The sequence below is a fragment of the Prionailurus viverrinus genome, chromosome D2, assembly GCF_022837055.1.
Source record: "Prionailurus viverrinus isolate Anna chromosome D2, UM_Priviv_1.0, whole genome shotgun sequence".
NCBI classification, from domain to species: Eukaryota; Metazoa; Chordata; class Mammalia; order Carnivora; family Felidae; genus Prionailurus; species Prionailurus viverrinus.
Genome location: NC_062571.1, coordinates 55,525,832 through 55,549,239, shown reverse-complemented (window position 1 = coordinate 55,549,239; position 23,408 = coordinate 55,525,832). Strand labels below are relative to the sequence as shown.

The 23,408-nt window shown below is 45.0% G+C and overlaps 1 protein-coding gene and 1 non-coding gene across 8 annotated transcripts in view; both read left to right on the top strand.

Moving 5' to 3' along the window:
• ALDH18A1 (aldehyde dehydrogenase 18 family member A1) overlaps positions 1–10,511 on the top strand; it is a 41,724-nt gene extending 31,213 nt beyond the window's left edge. For all 7 annotated transcript variants that reach the window (XM_047825686.1, XM_047825684.1, XM_047825682.1 and 4 more), the window contains 6 exons: positions 1,388–1,525; positions 3,383–3,578; positions 3,684–3,805; positions 5,808–5,994; positions 7,020–7,115; positions 9,525–10,511. In XM_047825686.1, coding sequence (XP_047681642.1) covers positions 1,388–1,525; positions 3,383–3,578; positions 3,684–3,805; positions 5,808–5,994; positions 7,020–7,115; positions 9,525–9,706 — 921 coding nt within the window. In that variant the 3' untranslated portion in view covers positions 9,707–10,511. The remainder of the gene's footprint in view (positions 1–1,387; positions 1,526–3,382; positions 3,579–3,683; positions 3,806–5,807; positions 5,995–7,019; positions 7,116–9,524) is intronic.
• A 12,458-nt stretch (positions 10,512–22,969) lies between these two features.
• On the top strand, positions 22,970–23,075 carry LOC125148490 (U6 spliceosomal RNA). Its single transcript, XR_007145573.1, has one exon. It is a non-coding gene; the product is annotated as a U6 spliceosomal RNA (small nuclear RNA).
• Positions 23,076–23,408: the final 333 nt, after the last annotated feature.

Below are 23,408 nucleotides of genomic sequence, written 5' to 3'. Positions count from 1 at the left end.
AGCTCTTGTTCCTCACCTGGGGTCTTAACTCTGGATGGCATCACAGAATCCATGAATTGTAAAAAAATTGTATGCAGTTCGGTGTGCTAGTGCATTTATATAGAGAAGATTTACATTACTTTTTATAAGGGGTCTATGAGCAACAAAACCAATAAAGGATTAAGAGCCACTAATTGAGATTAACATGCTCAGGCAAGGTTTTTTAGTAAAGTTCCTTTTATTACATTATAAAAATGGGAAGATTTTCATTCATCCCAAGAACATTCAGAAAGTTAAACTTCAGGGGACTCCTGGGTGGCTCTGTCAGTTAAGCATCCTAGACTCTTGGTTTCGCCTCAGGTCATGATCTCGCAGTTCGTGAGTTCGAGCCCCACATTGGGCTCCATGCAGACAGTGCAGAACCTGCTTGGGATTCTCTCTGTCCCTCTCTTTCTGCCTTTCCCCCACGTGTGAGTGCATGCGTGCTTTCCCTCTCTCTCTCTCTCTCTCTCAAAATAAATATATAAACTTTAAAAAAAAAGTTAAGCTTTAGGCCTTAGATGATCAGGTTAGAGTCCTTAACTCTTTGCTTTAAGAGGGTAACTAACCCTCCTCCTGGGTGGTCTGCTTTTTCACTGGAGTATTTCTGCAAACAGGTGTGTGCCCAGAGGGGGGCAGTGTGCCTGCACCAGCCAGGGGCTGAGGACAGATCCCGTGGTATGGGAGTCCTTGGTGAACAAGCTGGTTTTAGGTCATGTCAGGGAGTATTCACCGCAAAGCATTTCAGGCTCCTGTGTTCACCCTGTGCTCCCTGCTTGTGCTCCTTTCCCAGAAATCTCCACAACAGCTTGTCCAGGGTCTGACGGGTCTCTAGTCTGCTCCAGGTTCTCAGCACCAACATTTAGAGCTCTCAGAATAGTTACAGGGCCAGAGGAAGATGTGGCCAGAGAGACCACCCAGCCTCAGCCAGAGGCAGCTAAGCTCCCTGTCCTCCACCAGGGCCCAAGTGGGGAGGGGGCCATGTGACGCTGGCCACTTAGGTTACTTTGCTAATGGTGCTAAGGAAGCTGTATAGTTTAGTTCCTGAGATTGGGTGCTTTGGCTCTGGAGTCAAGACTTCTGGCCCTGCCAGTTATAAGCTATGAGACTTTGGGGAGTCACCAACTTCTCTGGGCTTCAGTGTCCTTATCTGTAAAGCAGGAGATAAAACAAGTATTTAATTCACTGGAATACCATGAAGTTTGAACAGATTAGGCCTTATAAGGGCCTAATGACAGGCCTTATAAAAGTGCTCAGCAAACACTGTTAATGTATAATAATCACTATAGTATATAAAGTGCTCGGTGACTGCTGTTACTATTACTGCATTTTCTCTTTGGTTCACTGCTCTCTCCCCTTTGATCTGCAGGTGGCAGCCTTGGCTATAGCAAGTGGTAATGGCTTATTACTCAAAGGAGGGAAGGAGGCCACACACAGCAACCGGATTCTTCATCTTTTGGCCCAAGAGGCCCTCTCAATCCATGGAGTCAAGGAGGCCATACAGCTGGTAGGTCCCTGGGAATGAGCCACATCAGACTCAGAGGGGTTGAGTTTGGCGTTTGGGTGTTTGAAGCAAAGCTTACGTAGGTCACGTAAGGCCAAGCCATTTTTATAGGCAAGCTTGACCGGAACAGGGGCTTCCTGGTCCACATGGGTTTTCAGTGGCTTAGTGATTTAGGGCAAGTCACATGAGACAGATTTTATGAAAGTTTGTCATAAACCATCGTGCAGCATGTAAGAATGAGGTCATGCTATTATCATTATTGTTATTATGCTCATTATTTTAACCACTGTCTCACTCTCCTCAGTCATCAGGTGGAGTTTTTGAACTAGACAGTAGTAGGTACAGCTTACTGAAAACTTGCTGTGGGCAAGGCAGTTTCCGTCCGTTGTCTCATTCAGTCTTCACATAACCCATAACAGGAATGTGCCATCAGAACGAGGGGGAAAAACAGGCTCAGTGGTGAAAGTAACTCACCTAAAATCGTGCAGTCTGTTGTAAAGTTTACATTTGAACCTGGGCTAATTCCAGATCCTTCTCTTTTTCCATCAAGGCCTACTTACTCTGACATTCCAGGATTCTGCTGGTTGCTGGGGCAGTGTTTATAAACCCACTGCATTACGTGCCCCATAACAGGAATTGGGTTTTTTTGTTTTTTTTGTTTTTTGTTTTTTTTATGTCACCACAGGGGGTGGAAAGGGCACAGATGTTAGGGATTCAGATCCCAGCTCTACCACATCCTACCTTAATCAGACAGGTTTCCTCCCACCCCCACCCCTCTTCTTATTGACGTATAACATCCATAAAGTAAAGTATACAAATCTTACCTGAAAAACTCTGTGACTTTATCCAAATATCTCCGTACACACATACGTAGCCACCAGCCATATCCAACTGTGGAACACTTCTAGCACCCCAGAAGGCTCCCTTGTGCCCTTCCTGATCAATATGCCCCACCACCACCAAGTAGCCCCTTATTTACTTCTTTCACATTCACCTTTCGCTTATTCTTGAACTTCATTATAAATGGAATCATACAAAATACACTCTTCCGTGTTATGTTTCTTTTGTGTATCTTTGTGTCTGTGAGAACCATCCATATTGTTACATCCAGCAGTAGTTTTCTCTTTTTAATCACCATGTGGTATTCCATGTATGTGTGTATACTGCAGTTATCCTTTCTTTTGTTGGCTAACTTTTGGGTTGTTTCCAGTTTTGGGTTATGCAGAATAAAATTGTTACAAACGTTCTCATACGTATGTATTTGTGTTTCTCCTGTAAATAACATGACCATATGGGTGAATTAAAAATCAAGAGGAAGAGAAAAGGCCATCATCATCTCAGTGTCCTGAAACCAGGGCTTCACCCCAGGGGAGAGCTTGTCAGCGGCACCCGTGGAGAAGCAGGACTCCTTAGCAAGACCCAGCCGGTCCTGAAGGCTGTGGTTGGAGAAGCCACAGGGCAGCACCTCCGTTGTGATCCTCCTGGCCAGCCATAATCTGTAGCTCCTCTGACTTCCAGAGGTAGCACTTGGTACTTTGCTACCATTTTGAAAATTATCTGCCCTGAGTTGCAGTGCGTTGTGTCCTAGTCGTATCTTTCCTGCTAGACTCTGAGCTCTTAGACAGCTGGGACATGTCCTCCTGTTTTGTAATGCAGAGCACAGCACCTAATGTGTAGTGTTTGGTTAAGTATTTGGTAGATGATATCAGGACTCTTTTGGAATAAGTTTTCACAGCACCTGATTTAGTTCTCCCGAGGTACAGACTTTTGTACAGACTTTTATCCGTAAAAGGGGTGCTGCTACTTTGTATTTCATGAGGTCAGATGTCATTTTTCTGTTTTTATTCTCTACCTCTTCAGGTGAATACCAGAGAAGAAGTGGAAGATCTTTGTCGCCTAGATAAAATGATAGATCTGATTATTCCACGTGGCTCTTCCCAGCTGGTCAGAGATATCCAGAAAGCTGCTAAGGGGATCCCGGTGATGGGACACAGTGAGGGGATCTGCCACATGTATGTGGATTCAGAGGCCAGCGTCGATAAAGCCACCAGACTGGGTGAGCTAGATGGGGCCTCTGCTGTGTGCAGGCAGAATATTTAGCAGATCCTCTGTGACTTGGGAGCATGTTAATAGAAACAATTATTTGTCTTCCTCCTTTCAGTCCGAGACTCTAAATGTGAATATCCAGCTGCCTGTAATGCTTTGGAGACTCTGTTAATTCACCGAGATCTGCTGAGAACACCATTATTTGACCAGATCATTGACATGCTGAGAGTGGAACAGGTACAAGTCCACAGGACTCCTGTGTCCCTTCCTGTCTTCCATTTTGAGATTTAGAAGCCTGTGGGTAGCTGCCTTACCATTTAAGGCAATTTAAGAAGCAATACTTTTGAGCATCTGCTGTGTACGGAGTTCTATGCTAAGTACACAGAGAGGAGTAAAACCTATCCCTGCCTTCTCACAGTCTAGCACAGAAGAAACCCATGCTCACATAGCTGTATTACAAAGTGGAATGTGGTAAGTGCTAAGAGAGGTCAAAGATAAGACAGATCACATGGCAGCCCACTAAAAGGACTGTTTCTGGAACCATTTATTCAGGCGGCATAGTTTAAAGTTTATGTTTCTGAACACGCGTTTCTGTTGGATTTGGTTTGAAAAGATTGTGCAGAAAAGTTTTCAAACCAGAAATTTATATGTGTCCACCTTGCCACTAGGGCCTTCAATTAACCAATATTAATGTACTTAATACAGTGGTATTTGGGAGTCCACAATTTGTATGATATTCTCTCTGGAATATTTTATTACCATTCCATTGAGGTTATAAAAACCAGTGCCAGTAAGTTTCACACAAGTGTATATTCCATCTTAAATTCCTAATTGCACCAAAAAAAAAAAAAAAAGATGCTCTCCAGGCAAAAATGGATAGTCTTAAGCTTTCTGGCAGAACACATTGTAAGCTTTAATATCTGATGCCATGGCACCCTTTCAGAATTATGTAAATAAACACAGTATCTGGATAAAGTGGCTGCTGGCCTTGGTTGCTTTGACCCTGAGTGTGTGTCACTTCCCTTTCATCCTTTAGCTGGAAAAGAAGGCTCTAGTCAGCTTGTAAATGGACATGGTCCCTCTGAGAACCTGAAAGGATTGTTTTGAAAATGAAAATACACCACAAATTAAAATGGGGTCAGATCACGTGATCACTCATGTTTGGAGCCTTACTTGACATTACTGGCACCTATGTATGCCAAACACCACACTGGACTGGGCTGGACTAGACAGGAGGAAACTCTCCTTTAGCCAGGAATAAACCCCTCCAGTCCTGATTCAGACACAAACCTATGATATTCTTAGTCATTCAAGTCAAGATTGCCTTGAAATTCCTCAGATCAACATCAGTCAATGTGTGTACCTCATCTTTGTGTTGCGGGAGGTAAACCAGCAGGGTAACTTGCCCAGAGTGAGGGTTCAGGGATGGGTTTCCTGTCCACGAAGAAGGTGGTTGGAGAAAGTGGGGTTGCAGGTAGAAGGGCCTCAGGAGCAACAAGAACAGGACATGCTCTGCTTGTTGTAACTTGAGCAAAGGCAAAAGCTTGGTCCCAAAGAACCAAGCCATGGGAGGTCTCAGAGAGTGAAGCCTAAGTGGGATCAGACTTATGACTGGGGCCTTCAGTGACCAGCCTCCAGTTCTTAAATTCCTCCAGCCAGGAGCAGGATGGTGCTGAGCTGAGCCTAGAGCTGGGGCCTGACTGACAAAGTTGGAAATCTGACAGGTAACCATGGTTTGAGGCAGTTGGTTACCAAGTGCTCTTTTCCTCTGAAGCACACTTAGGACTTATCCAGAGAGAAGGGAGTAGAAATATATACAGGCCATCTCCTCCTTTCCATGTGAGTCCAAGACTACGTGTCCCGTATGCAGGGAATGGGATTTTTATAGCCAAGTGTTCATTTTAGTAAGATGCCAGCAGTCAAGGCTTATGTCAGTAGCCTGTTAAATGCCTTGCACATTCTTAACATTCAAAGGCTTCCTGCTTAAATCCCTGCTCCAGTTTTACTGAAGGCCCATTGCTGGCAAGTGGCCAGTCAGCATTTTCGAAAGCAGAGCATCCTGGAGGGTGGTGGGCGGCTCCTAAAAGGAAGTCGAAGGCTGGTTTAGTTGTCCAGGCCACGGCAGCCACGGGCTCCTCCCCTGCAGGCTCATCTGGCTGTTTGATTCTAGACGAAGAAGAGTGAAATGACTGACTGCTCTTGGGTTTATATTGTTACCCCTCGACTTCCTCTGTTCCAGGTGAAAATTCACGCGGGCCCCAAGTTCGCCTCCTATCTGACCTTCAGCCCCTCCGAAGTTAAGTCTCTCCGAACTGAGTATGGGGACCTGGAATTGTGCATTGAAGTGGTGGACAGCGTCCAGGAGGCCATCGACCACATCCACAAGTATGGCAGCTCGCACACAGATGTCATCGTCACCGAGAACGGTCAGTGTGCGTGTGCACACGTGCTTCAAGTGTGCAGCACCTGCTTTTTCTGCTTTGGTCTCCGTGGGGTCCAGCACCTCTCAGCCCTTCTGGCTGCAGGAAAGCATAGTCTGAATACACTAATGATAATACCTGGCGTTGGTTGGATTCACGGGTCTGCTGCGTGCTCTCACATCTGCCACATTATATTGTCACAGCACCCCCAGGGGAGGAGGTGGGGAAGAGATGGTTAGCTCCACTCTGAAGACGACTCCCTCTGTGTCACAGGTATTACCTTTGAACTTCTACAGCAGTCTTTCCGGGTTATGGGAATAAACCCATTTACAGCTGAGGAAACCTAGGCTCGGGAGGTTAAGGGCAGAAGCAGCTCACCACACTCATTCACTCCACAGATAAGTACTGAGAGATACACGTAGGTGTCAGGCACTGGAGGCCCAGCAGTAAAGGCAGCCAGTGGTAAATGGCCTCCTCCGAGGATCTACAGACGGTTTATTGGGGAATCATAACACCACCAGTTTGAATAGCTGACGTTTACTGAGCACTTACGTGTGCTAGGCTCTGGGATGAGTGCTTTGTGGATGCCAAGTCATTTTATTCTCTATACAACCCTATGAGCTAGGTAATATTGCCAGTCTGCATTTTGCTCTGGCACAGAGAGTTTCAGAAACCTGCCCAAGGTCACCCAGCTATTGAGTGTGGAATTGGAATTCAGACTTAGGCATTCTCACACTGGAGCCTATAAATAATACAGTCAGGCCATTGCAGCATCAAGGGTATGTCTACAGGAGGAGATCTGGACTCCAACCCAGTCTTTCCCAGGCAGCTACTCTTTCCATAACAGGGACTGATGAAGCTGGTTAACCTTCTTCCTCTTTAGACTTTTTACAAGTCTGCGTGTTTAATGTATGGAGAAGCTCTTCAGGGGCCTGGGCCCAGCCCCGATCAGTCACCAGTGCATGACTGGAAGGAGGGATGTTCTCCATGGGTTGGTTACCTTAACTCGGTTTCTTCTCTTTATGCTGCAGAGAAAACAGCAGAGTTCTTCCTCCAGCACGTAGATAGTGCTTGTGTGTTCTGGAATGCCAGCACTCGCTTCTCTGATGGCTACCGCTTTGGACTGGGTAAGAAAGATTCTGGTCATGAGAGAAAGGAGACCCATTGTGAATCACTATGTGGTACAAAGAGCATAGTGAGGGTGGAGGAGACACCTCTGCTTTGCAGTCACATGCTTGATCAAATGATAGGGACAGAATTGTGGGAGGGAGGTTGATGAGAAAGAATAGTAACAACAATGAGCCAGAAGAAGTCCTGTCTGTAAGCATTTTGCATGCTAAGAAGGTAGGTACTTGTCTTTTCTTTTTCATAGTTCTTTGAGATTCAGAGAAGTGAAGTAACTTGCCCAAAGTCACCCAGCTGTCTTTTAGACCCAAACTTGTACAAGTCCAAAGCCTGGGTTGCTCCCACTACTGTATGGCAGACCACAGCATGTCCACATGCACAGGTTGTGACAGGTGTACATGCCAGGGTCTCTCAAGAGCACTGCTGTGGCAGACTTATTGCTTCAAAGAGACGTAGCCAGGTTGCCTGAGAGTGAGGAGTTCCCCATGAGGAGAAGACATAAGAAGGGTTAATACGTATGCTGGGCATTGGAAATAAACAGGTGAGCCCAGAGTTGCAAGGGTGACTTCTAAAACAGACCTCTGAAATAAAAAGCTTCAGAAAGACACCCTCTCCCCTTCTGTTTAGAAATAAAACCTCCAGGGGCACCTGGCTGGCTTAGTCAGTGGAGCATGCGACTCTTGATTTCCGGGTTGGCAGTTCAAGCCCCACATTGGTATAGAGATTACTTAAAAATAAAATCTTAAAAAAAATTTTTTTTAATAAAAAGAAAGAAAATCTCTATTCCCCAGTATAAGGATTTTTCAGTGTCTGGTTTTCAGGGGTGCCATTATACAGAGCTCCAGTAAGGCATTTATGACACATCTGAGCATTATTTCAACACTGAAAATAAAACATTTTAATCTTTCTGAACTCTTAAATAGATGATCTGCCTAGAGAAGTACTTCTCATTGAATTACAGAAGGTAGTTAAAGAGAATTTTACTCAGTTATTCTTAATCATTAGACCCTTTATCGTTAGTTGCCTGTTTCTGTTATGTTGGGCTTTTGATTTGATTATATCAGTTGCACTGATTTTTGTATTCCATGTTATTGGAAGAAGAAATAGCAGCATACTTTCAAGGACTGAGGTGCCCAGGTTTCAACTGAAAGCCCACGATAGCGGAGAGCAAAAGTCCATTGTCTCCATCGCCTACATAGAGCAAACACTCAAACGCTGGTTGAGTTAAATTCTTATGAAGCACGTTGATAACAGTGACAGGTGATGTTTATTGAGCATTTACATATTCCTTGCACTGTGCTAAGTATATCACATGCATTGTCTCACTTAGTTCTACATGACAGATTCTATTATTTTCCTCATTTTCCAAGTGAATTGAAGCACGAGAGACAGGCAACATGCCCGACATCATGAGGTCTCTACGCTGTTAAAGCAGAATTTGAATCCAGTGGTCACATGGTCCATGCCAGCCACCACCCCCAAGCACATCCCCACTCAGGTGTCTCTGCCCCTGCTGGTCTCTGCCTGCACCACCTCTCCACCTGCCCCTCCCCTGCTCATCTCCTTGTCACTGTTCAGCTTTTGGAGGCTCTCCCTAACCACTCCACCTGTGTGAAGGCCACCCTGCCCACACGGTCTGTCACAGCACCCTTCCCTGCACTCCCATCACCACATGAAATCATTTGCTGAACCGTTCTTTGGCTGCCTTGCCCACAAAAGTATAAGCTCCATGAAAACACCACCTCACGTCATTTATTCACCACTGCCTCCCCCAGGCCCAGCACGGTGCCTTGTACATAGTACTTGCTCAGTAAAGTTGTGACACACAAGGGAACCCTGCCTCCACTGTGTACCATGCAGAACGCCCACCTAGACTCAGGAAGACCCTTAATGCCCGAAGTCTAGGCCTAGAGCAAGAGAGAAGGAAAAATGAGCAGTCACCTCTTGTGTACTCAGTAACTGTCAAATGAGTACATGTGCTAAGAATTCTGGGGGATACTGAGAACATGTCCCTTACATTCTGGAACTTAAAGTTTGGGGGAAATGTTCTTCATCTTTATACTGGACATTGTTGTATACCTCAAAAAATGCCCAAATGTCAAATTGTGATACATAGTCCAGACCCTAAGCAGATATCAGAGCCAGTACTCCTAGTCTTGTCAAAATGCATTTGGGATAAAAGTGCACAAAAGAGGCCCACACAGTGTGTTTCATTAGGAGGGGACTCCATTGTGATTCATAGTAACCAGAGAGCACATTGACAGGGACCATGGATCTCAGGCGGGTATGGGGAGGATGGAGTGGGCAGGGCGAGAGGGTGCCAGGTCGGGAGAAGAGAGAGCTGTGGGTCTGGTGGACGGACAGGAAGCGGAGGCTGGGGAAGCCGCAGCCTCATCCGTGCTTTTTCTCAGGAGCTGAAGTGGGCATCAGTACATCACGGATCCACGCACGGGGACCAGTAGGATTGGAGGGACTGCTCACTACAAAGTGGCTACTGCGGGGGCAGGACCACGTGGTCTCCGATTTCTCTGAGCACGGAAGTTTGAAATATCTTCACGAGAACCTCCCTGTGCCTCAGAGAAACACCAACTGAGAAGAGCTGGGAAGGATTCAAGAGGTCTTCACAGTTAAGATGGTCTTAAGCATCTCGTCGTGTCCTGGATGAGCCAGGTGCCATCTCCCACTTCCTAGAAGGGTCTGCCTCTGGGAAAGTGTACCACGAAGCTTTTGGGCTCAGTGTGACAACACCGCTCTTGGCTAACGCGCGTATTCCAATTCACCCTTCTCTACGTTAGAAAATAACCACCGTGGACAGGGACTTTGCTTCTCACAGTCCAGTTCCCTGCAAGGATAGAAGCAGAAAGGTGCAGCTTCCCCCCATAAAAGGCAATGGAAAATCATGGCCACTTTTACCTTTTTATCGCCTCAATGAGGTAATGTCTCCCCTGGTGTTTGGTTGGCGCTAGAGCCCATCACACCTAATATGTCTTTCCACATTTCATTTCTTCATGCTTACAGTCAGTTTCAGAAAGGAAAGATTTGGAATTTAGAAGAGGGGCAGCTCTCCTTTTTGGCATTCTCATCAGAAACAGTTGCAAAAATGGACTGAATCATTTCCACCAGGAAGATTGACTTTTTGTATTTATTGTGAAGTAAATCTACGGAAGCATTCCAGATGCTCACCCCTGTCCGGACCCAGAGGACCCGGCGTTACCCAGAATGCAGTTGGAACCTGGAGCTGCGAGTCCCAGGAAGAAGTACCTATAGCAATCATGCTTGAAATTTTTATATGAATTACTTTGTCTCCTGCCCTTTCCCTCCAAAACAAAAATTAAAGGGTTATTTTAATACTTTAGATTCCTCCCCCTTTTTGAGAAATAAAGTTCTTATGAAAAGCCTGTGTGCATGGTTAACGTTCTCGTCCTTACTTGTCGTTGCCCTCTTCTTCCTCTGCCCTCCCCGTGGTCCTCACACCCCGCTGTTATGCACTGGCTCTTCTCTGGAAGTTGGTTGGGGAGAGTCCATCTGCTACCTGTGTCAATGGAGGCGGTACAGGCAGATCTCAGGATGGACCCAGACTGAGAGAGGGGGAAGGAAAACAGGAGATGGAGCCCAGGAGCATAAGGACTGAAAACGGGAAGGACTGAAGAGCGGCTACGTACGGCACAGATGTGCTGCCATTGTGCCAAGGTCCACACAGCGTCCACTTGGCCACAGCCCCAGCCGACATCCTTAGTTCACTTTGGATGACCCTCCCTCCCTCCATCTAGCTCCTGTTTTATTAGGGTCCCTGGTGCCTGATGGTCTGCAGTTGAAAGCTTTCTTGTCTCGTGGGGGTCCTCCCAAAGAAATACGCACTCACTTCTATGCTTCTTATCCTCTGAGGATGTCTTATGAGCACAGGAATTACAGTGTCGTGTGGAACATGTTCCCAGACTCGTTCCAAACTCTACTTCACATCCAGACCCTTAGATGGTCTGGCAAGCCACCCTGCCTGCCCTGCCCTCTGAATGGGGAATTCTGGCATAGCTTGCCTGAAAAGGCAATAAACAAAGTCCTGCTTAACTGTATGGCAAATACCACAATCAGCTCCCATCCAGACAACAAATACCCCTGGAGTCAAAAATAGAAAGTGACCCAAGAAGGCCAGGGCCCTTGGGGAAGACTCCACTGAGGAGGCAGGCCTGGATCTGGGCCCTGCGCAAGATGAGTCACAGGAGTAAGGAGTGGGCAGGGCATTCAGGCAGGGGACTGGTGCAGGCAGAAGTCCAGAGCTAGGGATGGAACACAAGTCTGGAGCAGCGAATACGCTGACGTGGGGCAGAAGTTCGTGCGGTGTACAGAAAGGTGTTCTGACCCAGACTGCTGAGACGGGTACAATCCCGAGGGGAGCTGCCCTTCTTAGGGCAGGGCATGGGAATGGGGTTTGGGCTGGAAAACACTGGTAAAGCCCAGTCATCCAACAAGGCCATTTCCCCTGTGGAGCAACCTCAGGCTTGGTCTTTTCCTACAGAAGCCATGAGCAGACTGCATTCTCCCATTTTCAACCCAAAGTGAAGAGATCGCCAAAGGAGGATTGGGAGGCAGCCAGAGCCTCACAAGTACCCCCATCTAGGCAGTCTTCAGTACTTACTTGTTTGGCTTTTATTCTGAAATCCCTCCTGTGGGCCTTCCCTTTTCCTGGCTACCAACTCCTGACAACAAACAGGCTGTTGAAACAACCAGTTCTGAAGCTCCCACCTCCCCCACCAATGGGGAAAAAAAAGCCCTCTGGGATAACAAATGTTCTTCAAGCCAAGTTTACTTGAGTTTAGGGTTTCTGTTACAGCCAAAAGTATGTCAGTGATACAGTATATACATAGATTATGTGGCATTTAGAAAAGTATTTAGATGGAGAGAAAGGTGGGCAGCCAGGGACTAGATTATAGTAAGTGTTATTTGTCTGCTGTGTATCCCTTATTTTGTGGAATCATCTCCTGCATTTTGCAGTAATCCCACTCAGTCTCTGTGATTCAGGGGAGGTTAATGCTGATCTGCCCCTCCCCCCCCCCCCAACCTCACTATTTTTAGTGGCAGTCACATGGTTCTGATAAGTCAGAGTACTCTGTTTCCCTGCTTATACTGATTGCTTCAGGACTGGGCGTATGATGATTTAAACTTGGCCAAATGGCATGCTAGTAGAACTAAATTTTTACTGCACTTATTAGGAAAAACAAATTGTCCTCATCCTTCCATGTAGAGGAAAGTATCCAACACAGGAAAGGGAACCAGGGGATAAATAGAGACTTTGCCCACCTGGTTTCATGAGTGCCTGAAATCCACCACTGGACTCAATGATTTCCTTTTCTTTTGCTCAAGCTAGTTTGAATTGGGTTGAGTTTGAGTTTGAGTTCTATCCCTTTATCTTAGAAGACTCTGGATAAATATCCCTGTGTTCAGGGGTGCCCGGGTGGCTCAGTCAGTTAAGCATCCAACTCTTGATTTTTGGCTCAAGTCATGATCTCGCAGGTTTGTGGGATCGAGCCCCATGTTGGGCTCTGTGCTGACAGCTCAGAGCCTGCTTGGGGTTCTCTCCCTCTCTCTCTCTGCCCGCCCCCTCTCAAAAGTAAATGAACACTTTAAGAATATTTATATACCTGTGTTCAAATCCCTGCTTTGCCACTTATCAAACAAGTGACTTTGGACAAGCTACTTAGGTTCTGGGAGCCTCGGTTTTCTGGGACTATAACACCTCCTATGTCATAGGTGGTAGCATAAGTATTTGGCACAGCATGGACACTTAGCAAGCGCTCAATAGGCGCGAGTTGATCACTTGTGATTTTTTTTTGGGTGCCCAGCTATGGGCTTGGCTCTGTACTCCACAAGAAACCAGAATTTTCTCATGTTACTCATGAAGCAGTTTTCAGAAGCCAGACTTTCCCATCCCCACTTTATCTGGTCACTAGAAGCCCAGCTTGCCCTCCACGTGAGTAAGGAGGAACAGCACTGAGCCTGAGATCAAACCTTTCAGTATGTAGAGCACATGGGCAGATGCTACTGAGAACAGTGTGAGCAGCAGAGACCTGATTTGGGGTCTGGGAAAGAGAAGGTGAATGTCACGCTCTGCCTGAAAGAAGAGGTGGTCCTTGTTTGTCCGAGAGGAGCAGGCCTGCTCTATGTAGGGGGTGAGAGCAAAGCAAGGGACCATGGGTCTCTAGACACTTAACACGTGAGTGCTGCAGTACAAAGTAGAATACGTGCAGCGTGTGTGCTTCTGAACTAGAAATCCATTCCCAGATCTCCAAGCAAACACGAAGATTTTGCATATTCAGATGAATCCTCTGGCAATCTTGCCTAAGACTTTAATCAGGTCTCTTTTTTGACTCAGGGCAGTTGTTGATAGGATTACTACTCAGTTCTGTCTCTCAAATGCACCTGGAACAGACATTTCTGGGAAGTATTTTGGGCCCTGTGTGGATAGTGCCCATGAGGCAGCAACTGTGGGAGTGTTTTCAGGTACAAGTACCTCAGTTCAAACTAGTTTAACAAAAGAAAGTGTATTTATTGGGTTATATGACTGAGGAAGTCGACACATAGTTCAGATAGGATTTGATCAGGGTTTGGCTCTGTTTCTCTATAGATCTCTATAAGTCAGTGGTTCTCACACTTGAGAATCTCAGAATCACCTGCAGTGTTATTAGAATAGATCACTGATTCAGTAGGTCGGGGGTAAGGGCTGAGAATTTGTATGTCTAATAAATTTCCAGCTCCTGCTGCCACCACCAATCCAAGAACCACACTTTGAGAACCACAGTTCCAGACATCTGCCAGCAGCAAGCTGGCTGTGTTGTGGGTTGGGGGATTGGGAGGTGGGAGGGGGCATCAAATAAAACTACAATCCAACAAAAGTCCTAAGCTCCACTCTTATTAAACTGGCCTGAATCCATCACTGTAGTAAATGTAGGAATTGAGTTGCATTGTCACAGGAAATCCAAACAACTGGGACTCGAACTTGATAGTTCATTTTTTGTCTCATGTAAGAAGTCTGGAGGTAGGCATCCCAGGGCTGAGGCTGAGGGGAAGGCTCCGTGATGTCATCAGGCACTCGGGCTCCTTTTGGTTTCTGCTCTTCCATCCTAGGGCAAGGCCTTCTTGCACATGATAGTGGTATCCCTACACTCGGTACTGTGTTCCAGATAGCAGGAAGGAGGAGGAACCTCAGGCAAAGGAGTATGTGCCAGCTGCCTCATCTAAGTGACTTTCCAGGAAGACCCATCCAATTGCTTGTCCAGAACTGGTTCGTGACACCCCTCCTCACTTCTACAAGGGAGCTGGGAAGTGACTTTTTTACCTGGCCATATTGTAGCACCAAGAAGTAAGAGTCTATTGATAAGGAAGAAGGGAAATCAGGTAGGAGAGGAAAATTATCCTGATTCAGGGAACTGGAAGGGGGATCCATTCACCTAAACAACATGGCTGATAGGGAGGAACTGTTTCATGCAGCCATGTGGGCAACTCTAGCTGTAGGGGAGGTTGGGAAATACAGCTTTACAGTTGAGCACACTCCTACCTGAACAAAAATCAGGATCCTCTTCACAAGGAAGAGAAAATGGTAACCATTGGGTAAGCTACTAGCACTGTTTGTCACAATTACCTTAAACCCCCTCTAAGGAGTGGATTTTTCTAGAAGCTTCCTTTGTTTCCTTGAGCTCATTGATGAGTTTTGTAAATCACGTTTTGTGGTAGGATGTGGGAAAGCCTAATTCCTCTGTAGGAGATGGAGAAAGGGCGAAATTCCTGGGCACTCCTGGAGAGTAGCAAGGGAGTTAAGACTTGCCCCAGGCAGAGTACAGACTGAGGATCTGCAGGAGATTAGAGAGAGCTAGACCACCAAAGTATTAAAAAAAGCCATCTGTTTGTAAACTGATGGCTCCATGGGGGTAATTCTCTTGGAGGTTCTCAAATTTTAGAGAAAGGCAACAGTAACAGGAGTCCAGTTATTCCACAGAAGTAGTCTAGTGACATATTGGAAAGAACTTGCATTTGGGAGTCCTACTGACCTGCATTGTCACCTATAAATTGTGTGAACTTAGCAGAGTTACTTTTACCAAAATGGCCTTCAGTTTCCTTATTTGGAACAAGTAGAGGACTAACACCTACCTGTCAGGAGAGATTCCGGCAATGGATTGAACACACAGCTCAGGGAAGAGGCTCCATCAACATCATCCACAAAATTAGCAATAGGGCCCTTCCTGGTGTATCTGTCTTTGTATTCCCCAGTAGCCCAGCTGGGACCAATGCCTATAGGTGCTCCCTGACCACCCAGTGAAACAGACTATTTTGGCAGAGTTATGGAAGGGAGGGAGGGTGCTCTCTGAGACCCTTGGACCATTAGGGTCTTGGTATGAGAGTGGCAGCCTAAAATGATCATACATCTTTGCTGACCCCAACTCACTTCTAAACAACTGAGGAGTGCCATCATTCTCATCTAGTCATGAACGTGAACATGCTCTTGGAGTCTATTGGAGTGGAAGGTCGGTTACATGGTACAGTGTCTTTTCTGCTAGTGCTTCTGCCAAAAGTCAAGGAACAACTTTATAACTGCTCTTGCTGGTAGAACTCCCTCTTTAATGAGAATATTTAAAACATCACTGAATACTCACTGAGCACCTATTATGTGCCATGTGCTGAGAATAGGAGACACTCCTTCTGTCCAATGGTTCAAAGCTTAAGCTGTCTAGGGAATTGCTGCCCTACCCCAAGATAGCTCTTCTCCCTAACTCCCAGTGTTTATCACCTATTTGACTCCAGTTCCTAGGAGAACTCTTTGGCTAATAGGAAGGCACTAAACTAGACAGACCCACTCCAGGCTGGAAGGGAGGACTGTGCACTGCCATCTCAGAAGAAAAGCAATTCACTCTTTTTTCCGTCTAGCCCTAAGATCCCTCTAACACTAGAGGGCAGTCTGGCCCCATGGACCCAAGGAGGTCTGCCCTGTACCCCACTGCCATCCTCAAATGATTCACCTGGAGATGACGTGCTGGCACAGTAAAATAACTTCCAGAAACCAATTTACCTAAAAGGTAAGAACGCAGGCTGTTTTTCAGGTAAGAGACAGAACAGGGTTTGGGCCTTGATTCTACCACCTTCTAGCTGTTTGATCTGGGGTAAGTGTCTTAACTTCTCAGAACTTTGATAATGCTTACCCATAAATGGGTTTTGTGAGATTATATGTAAAACACTCAGCACAGTGTCCAACCTATGGTAAACCTTCAATAACTGTTAGCTGTTATATTTATTTTGTTTTAAGGAATATCTTTCTCTTAATTCTGGATACTCCTCTTTTATTTAAAGTCCATACATCTCTTCCTAGGAAATGTGGTTGGGGACCCGCTAAGGAGATAGCTATTGTGTATCAGCACTATAGTAGGAGCCTTGCATACGATGTCACACAATGTGAATGAAGGAATTGTTATCCCTAGTTTACAAGTACAGAAACTGAGGATAAGAGAGGTTGAGTGAATTGCCCAAGGTCACACAGTGAGGAAGTAGTAGAACCTAGATTAGAACCCAGGCAGCTGGGCTTCAGAGCTCTTCCCCATCACAGCGGGCTGTAGCAGTAGTTTCTTGTACCTTAACCCAAGGTAAGTAGTAAGGCTGAAGAAGGGGGTTGCCATGGCTACTAACTAGCCCCCTTTTCAAGTAATCAGATCCTAAGTCTGCTCCAGTTTTGCAAGAGGAGATGCTTGTCTGGAAACTCTCCGCAGCACCTGCCCCTGGAGGGAGCTGGCTGCACCTGAATTATTTAGAGAGTCTCTAGACATTTGATATAATGAGCAGGTGTGGATGCTTCTCTGACTTTCCCTGACATGCCTTTACTTACCCCTTTTCCCTCCACATACTTGCCTATGAGGAAAAGGAGCTATCAGCCTTCTCCACAATGTGTACGTCTCTCTCCTCCCAAAAATTGTGGACCGTTTCCCTTGCAAATTTCAAAATCATGTTGATTTGAGTGGAAATTGGTGTAACTAAGACCCTAACTAGTAAATGGATAAATTGTCTTTTTCTATTGATATACAGTATCTTTTCCCCTATCCTAAGCTTATACAAGTCAAAGTACAAGACTGCATATGTATAAATAAAAAAAACAGCAACTAATAAAAATGTTAAGAGTATAGGTTACACCTATGTAAAAAAAAATTATGCTTAGAAAAAAGACTGGAAGGAAATACGAATATAAAGATGGCACTTGGACTCTAGATTTTAGCCCATAATAGCCTATGAAATAGCACAATAGCAGTTATTACTAAATCCAATGATTAGGGTCACGGGTTTTCTAGGATCTGCTCCCCACTCACCTGGCTGCTCACATCCACCCCTTGCCTTGACCATCCATCCATCACGTTCTCTCTCTCACCAGGGCAATTGCCCTGGTAGTGAAGAGTCATTTCCACCTCTGCTCCTGATCCTCTGTATCCAATCTGTGACTCCGTATTATTATCAGCATCCTTCACAGTACCCCAGTTAGATTTTATGTGAAGTCAAACTGAATCCATTGAATCCTAGCTAATAATATTTTAATCATAGATCTCTTTACAACCAACTATTTGAAAATAATTAGCCATTAAAAATCTTGTGTTTAAAGAATATTTATTGACCTGGGGGGGGGGGGGAGGTTCACTACAAAATGTTGAATAGAAAAAACTAGGCAATATAACAGTATAATTTTTTTAAATAGTATAATTATATTAGGGCGCCTGGGTGGCTCAATCAGTTGAGCATCCAACTCTTGATTTTGGCTCCAGTCGTGATCCCAGGGTCATGGGATTGAGCCCTGCAACCAGCTCTACACTGAATGTGGAGCCTGCTTGAGATTCTCTTTCCCTCTGCCCCTCTCCCCTCTCTTTCTAAAATTAAAAAATTTTTAAATAATATTTTAATAATATTAATATTTTCCAATTATAGATATTTGGTTAGAAAAAAGACTGGAAGAAAATACATAAAAATATAATGAGTGATTTTTATCAAGCAATGAGACTACTAATGAGTTTTATTATTATACTTTTCTAAGCTTTTCTAAATTTCTGTGTTACTGCTTGAATTATTTTTAGAATATTTTTCCCTTTTTTTTTCACAGCTACTAGTATCTATTCCTATGGGAAATTATTGGTACAATGGTGAAAATAAAGTTTTTCATAACATCTTTTAAATCTAAAGAGGGGTGCACCTGGGTGGCTCAGTCAGTTAAGCGTCCAACTTTGGCTCAGGTCATGATCTTGTGGTTTGTGGGTTCGAGCCCCGCATCAGGCTCTGTGCTGACAGCTCAGAGCCTGGAGCCTGTTTACAATTCTGTGTTTTCCTCTCTCTCTGCCCCTCCCCTGCTCATGCTCTGTTTCTCTCTCTCTCTCTCTTTCTGTGTCTCTCAGAAATAATAAATAAATATTAAAAATAAACAAATAAGAGAGGCTTATTTTTCCATCCCACCCCCCTTTGCAGTCTGTCTTTTGCAGACAAGAAATCAAGGCTCAGAGGGTACATCCAGACTGGTGCTCAGGGATTGTGGCCCCACAGGAGAGACCGAACCAGTTAGTTCTAGGACAATTCCAGCCTGTGGCTCTATCAGCTAATGCTCTGGTTCCCCTACCCTTTTGTACTCACAGCCCTCCCAAAGCAAGAGAACTTCAATAAGCCATGAAGTTTTCCTGCTCCAGGTACTTTTCTGGACTCTAGTTTTCCTTCTCTGACTCACAAATAAGGCTACATCTCTGACTCTGTGTTTCCAGATTCTGTTTCAATGCAGACAATTAGATGGTAAATAATTCAAGAGAACGGAAACTGGCAAAGTGGTGTGTGATGTCCAAATAGCTATCTTGTTTACCCTCTGGTGTAAACTTCAGGCTCATCTGCAAGTCAGGAGCCCTAGGAGTAGGTAAAATGTGCAAACACAGGAATCTTCCTGTTTCCATTCCTTCCCATTGTTGAATATTGTTGAGAGTGGGAAACAGCTTCCCAGTTTGGTTAGCATAAAACAGCGTGGCTTTGGCAGACAGACTCAGATAACTTGGGCAAGTCTGATGTTCCTCCCACAGTGGGCTGGGTGTCCAGAGTCCAGAAGCACCATCTGTCCTTGGGGTAAGGATTCATGATTTCAAACTGAGGTCTCAGCACTATCACCACCCATCCTCCATTTCTTCCTTCTGTGCAGTGAGGGAGACCCCTTTCACTCGGCCCTTCTACACCTGCCCATCATTAAAGGAGCAGTCTTAGCTAAGACTGTTTGAGTTACAGGTAACATAAGCCACATTTACCTTGCTTAAGAAGAAAAGGATTGACCTAGGGTGTCTCATAAAGCCAAGGGCAAAAACATAAAGCTGGCCCAGCCTCTCAAGAGACTGGAACTAGCTCAGGCGAAAAAGAAATTTGTGGCTCAGGTAACCAGGGACTCCAGCATCGTCTGGGCGCTCCTATGCTTCTCCTTTCTGCGTGAAGACTTCATTTTCTCCTACTGGAGACTGGTTTCTTCCATGAGCATGAAAGACTGAGCCAGTGGAATATTCCAGACTTATTCTCATGCCTTAGTCCCACACCTCCCACCTACTGCAAAAATAAAAAGGTTCTGGCTCCCCCTTCCAGTGCAGAAGAACTTTAGTTGGTCTACTTGGGTCACCTGTCCTTGCTGTAGTAGAGATGCAGAAGAGGGGCCATGGCATGATCTGGGCTAATTCGGCCACATATGCCTTTATGACCATGCCATGGCTAAATTTTGAAATGATTTAATAGGACTTATTTTTCTGGATAGAATACAGTAGGTAGCAACAATTCAGTGTTCCTGCTGAAACAACTAGAAAAAAAGCTGGATAAGTTACAGAAATACTATTTTAAAAGATAGTAGAGAGTTTTGGTAGCAACAAGGACTGATGAGCTAAAATTCTGGAGAGAAAAGAGCCTTTTCCGAATGAACTGATAATCTCTGACCACTTTCTTCCCTTGGGGAAATTGCCAAAACTGGGCACAGGCCAAGGATAGAGGTTGACCTAGGCATAAGGTTTTTACTGGGACAAAGAAGTCAGTAGAGCTTTTGTTGGACGGTGTGATCTGGAGGAGCCTAATAGTGGAATCTAGAGTAGCTCTAAACACATGCTTAGTTTTCCCCACAGGGGACATTTGCTGAATTCCAAGATGGAGTGGGAGACACTGCACTAGAAGTATCTAATAGCACAGGGAAATTTCCCAGACTTTCAGTACATAGGAAACAAAGTCCTATTAGAAGGAGGAGGGCTGCATCAAACATAAGATGGGTGTCCCCTTCAAGATATTTGCTAAATTAAAAAAATTTTTTTTGATGTTTATTTATTTTTGAGAGAGACAGAGACAGAATGAGAGTGGGTTGGGGCAGAGAGAGCGGGAGGCACAGAATCTGAAGCAGGCTCCAGGCTCCGAGCTGTCAGTGCAGAGCTTGACGCGGGGCTCGAACTCAGGAGCTGTGAGATCATGACCGGAGCCAAAGTCAGACGCTCAACCGACTGAGCCACCCAGGCACCCCAATATTTGCTAAAATTTTAAACTGTGTGGGGCAAGAGACCAAAGAGCCTGAGCTCCTAAGAACAGACTGAATCTTCTATAGGCTTTGAGCATTGGAAAGACAGAGACCTGCCAGGCTATCAATCAAAACCTTGCATGGACTCCCTCCAAGTAACAAGATAACCCAGTGTTGGACTGGACTAATAAAGCTGCAGTCAAGCCCCCATGTGGCTGAACCCCTGACTAGATTGGGACAATCTGCCTCTTACCCCACCTGGTAACAGAAGAAAAAGAGAATCACCACTGGAGGGAAATAATATCATCTACAGCATTTATGGTTCCTTTATATAGTTATGAGACATGTGAGGAGCAGGGAAATATGACTCATAATAAAGAGAAGAATCAGACTATGAAAGCAGACCTACAAATGATTCTGATATTTGAGTTAGCAGACAAGGACTTTATTATAAGTATTATAAAACATGTTTAAGAAACTAAAGGAAAAGGACACGATATACGTGAAGATAAAGAATTTCAACAGAGAATTAGAATCTTATAAAAATCGAGTAGACATTCTAGAACTGATAAATGCAGTATCTGAAATTAAGAACTGATTAAAAGAAATATTTCCATACCTGTTAATTAATACCTACTGGCCTAAGCCTCTTGAGTTTCCTATCCTCCCCCTCCATGGCCATGTGGCCCTCCCTGGACAGCCTGGACTTCCTCATGATCCAGCAACTCCGGAGTTTAGGGCTGATCCAGCCAGGGGCCTCCAGGACCTGCTACACCACTGATGCAAATGTCCCTTCTGATTGGTTGGCGTCTGTACTTTCCCATCGTCAACTACAGTAAAACCTTGGGTCTCGAGTAACTTGTTCTGTGAGTATTCCGCAAGACAAGCAAACATTTCTGATAAATTTTAACTTGATAAATGAGCGATGTCTTGCAATATGAGTAGTATGTTATGCCAAATGTCACGTGATCATAACTGAGCCAATGGTTCTTAAAATTCGCTTTGATATACAAGTGCTTTGGATTACAAGCATGTTTCCAGAACTAATTATGCTCACAAACCAAGGTTTTGCTGTATTTTGATGTCACTTCTTGGCACTGTCATTGAAAGTCCCTACCAGAACCAAATGATTGAAGTTTAGGAAAAATTCCCTGAAGGAGGCAATACCAGCATAAGAGGAAAAATGGAAGGACATGGAAAGGGATATTTGTTCACTTATGATATTCAGAAAGCCAGAAATCTGAGACTGAAGCCTGCTGTTTGCTAGTTGGCATTGTTTTATGTTTGCTCCCCACCGTGGCTAAAGAGAATTGAGCAAGCCATGAGAGAAGGGGTTGAATGAGGTGTCCCCGTAGCTGGGTAAGTTTGCTCTGTTGCTGAGTCTCTTGTATCTGACTGACTGGTAGTCCCCACACCAGTTCTTCTCCAGAAGCAGCCAGGATAGCTTTAGTGACTTAAGTTCCTCAAAGGCAAAAGAATCTAGCGAGAACAACTGCCTCCCACAGCATAGGTTAAGAGAGCAGGTTTTAGAGACAGCTCTAGGTTCAAATCCCACATCTGCCATTAACTGGTTGTCTGACCTTGGGCAAGTCACTTTATCTCCCCTGTGCATCTCACAAAGTTTGTAGCAAGCACTGCTGGTTAACTAGCAGTTTCTTCCCTTCTCTGCTGGGAGAGGCCTTATTTTTTTTTTTCTCAGAGTGTTTCACTTCTTTCCCTCTCAACTTGGGTTGAATTGTGCTTCATCTAAGCCCATTGCAGTGATCTTACTCGTGTCAATGATTGGATTAGGTATGTGTGTATGGTGCAGTTCTGGCCATTGAGATGAGAGGGATGATCCAGGGGAAGCTTCTTGGAAAGCTTTTCTTGTACTTAAAAAAGAGATGCAAGGAAGACACTATCACTCTGCTAAACTTTGTCTTGTTCTACGTGGCTCCTGGAAATTCAACAGCTATTCTGCAGTCATGAGGGGTACTACCCTGGAGACCAGAGCCAAATGAGCAAAAAGGTGGAAAGAACCTGGGTTCCCTGATAACATCATGAGCCTCTAAGTTAACCAAGCTTCAAGCTGCCCTTGCTAGGAACTGCTCGTTACAAATAAAATAACTCATTTCCTTATGTTTAAGCTACTTTGAGCCAATATTGTTTTTGAGGATTCGGTTCATAAAATAATTTAAGTAAAGCACCTAGCACAGTTCCTGGTATCAAAGTGCTAAAAGAAATTACAGGTATTATTATTGCTATCATCGTTGCTTTTTATCATTATTTCTATTTCACTTAGAGCTTCAGCTCTGGTTATAGGGGAGGATAATAAGTCTGACATTTAAAGATGTGATGATAGTGTTCACTGTGGCAGCACTTACACTAAAATTGGAACGATACAGAGAAGATTAGCATGGCCCCTGTGCAAGAATGACACCCAAACTCGTGAGCGTTCCATATTTTAAACAGATAGGTAGATAGATAGATAGATAGATAGAGATGTGATGATAGGGATGGGGGTGTCAGAGGTAAAGGAATGAATCCAGGTGCTTTGGCTCCTTGCCCAGTGCTCCTTCTAACAATGGTTTTAATTAAGGGTTCTGTGTGTGTGTGTGTGTGTGTGTGTGTGTGTGTGTACGCGCGCATGCACGCATGCACTCACAGGCAATTGGAACTAACTTGGGTTAGCGCAAACTAATAACAAAAAAATAATCTTTTCAGGGGCGCCTGGGTGGCGCAGTCGGTTAAGCGTCCGACTTCAGCCAGGTCACGATCTCGCGGTCCGTGAGTTCGAGCC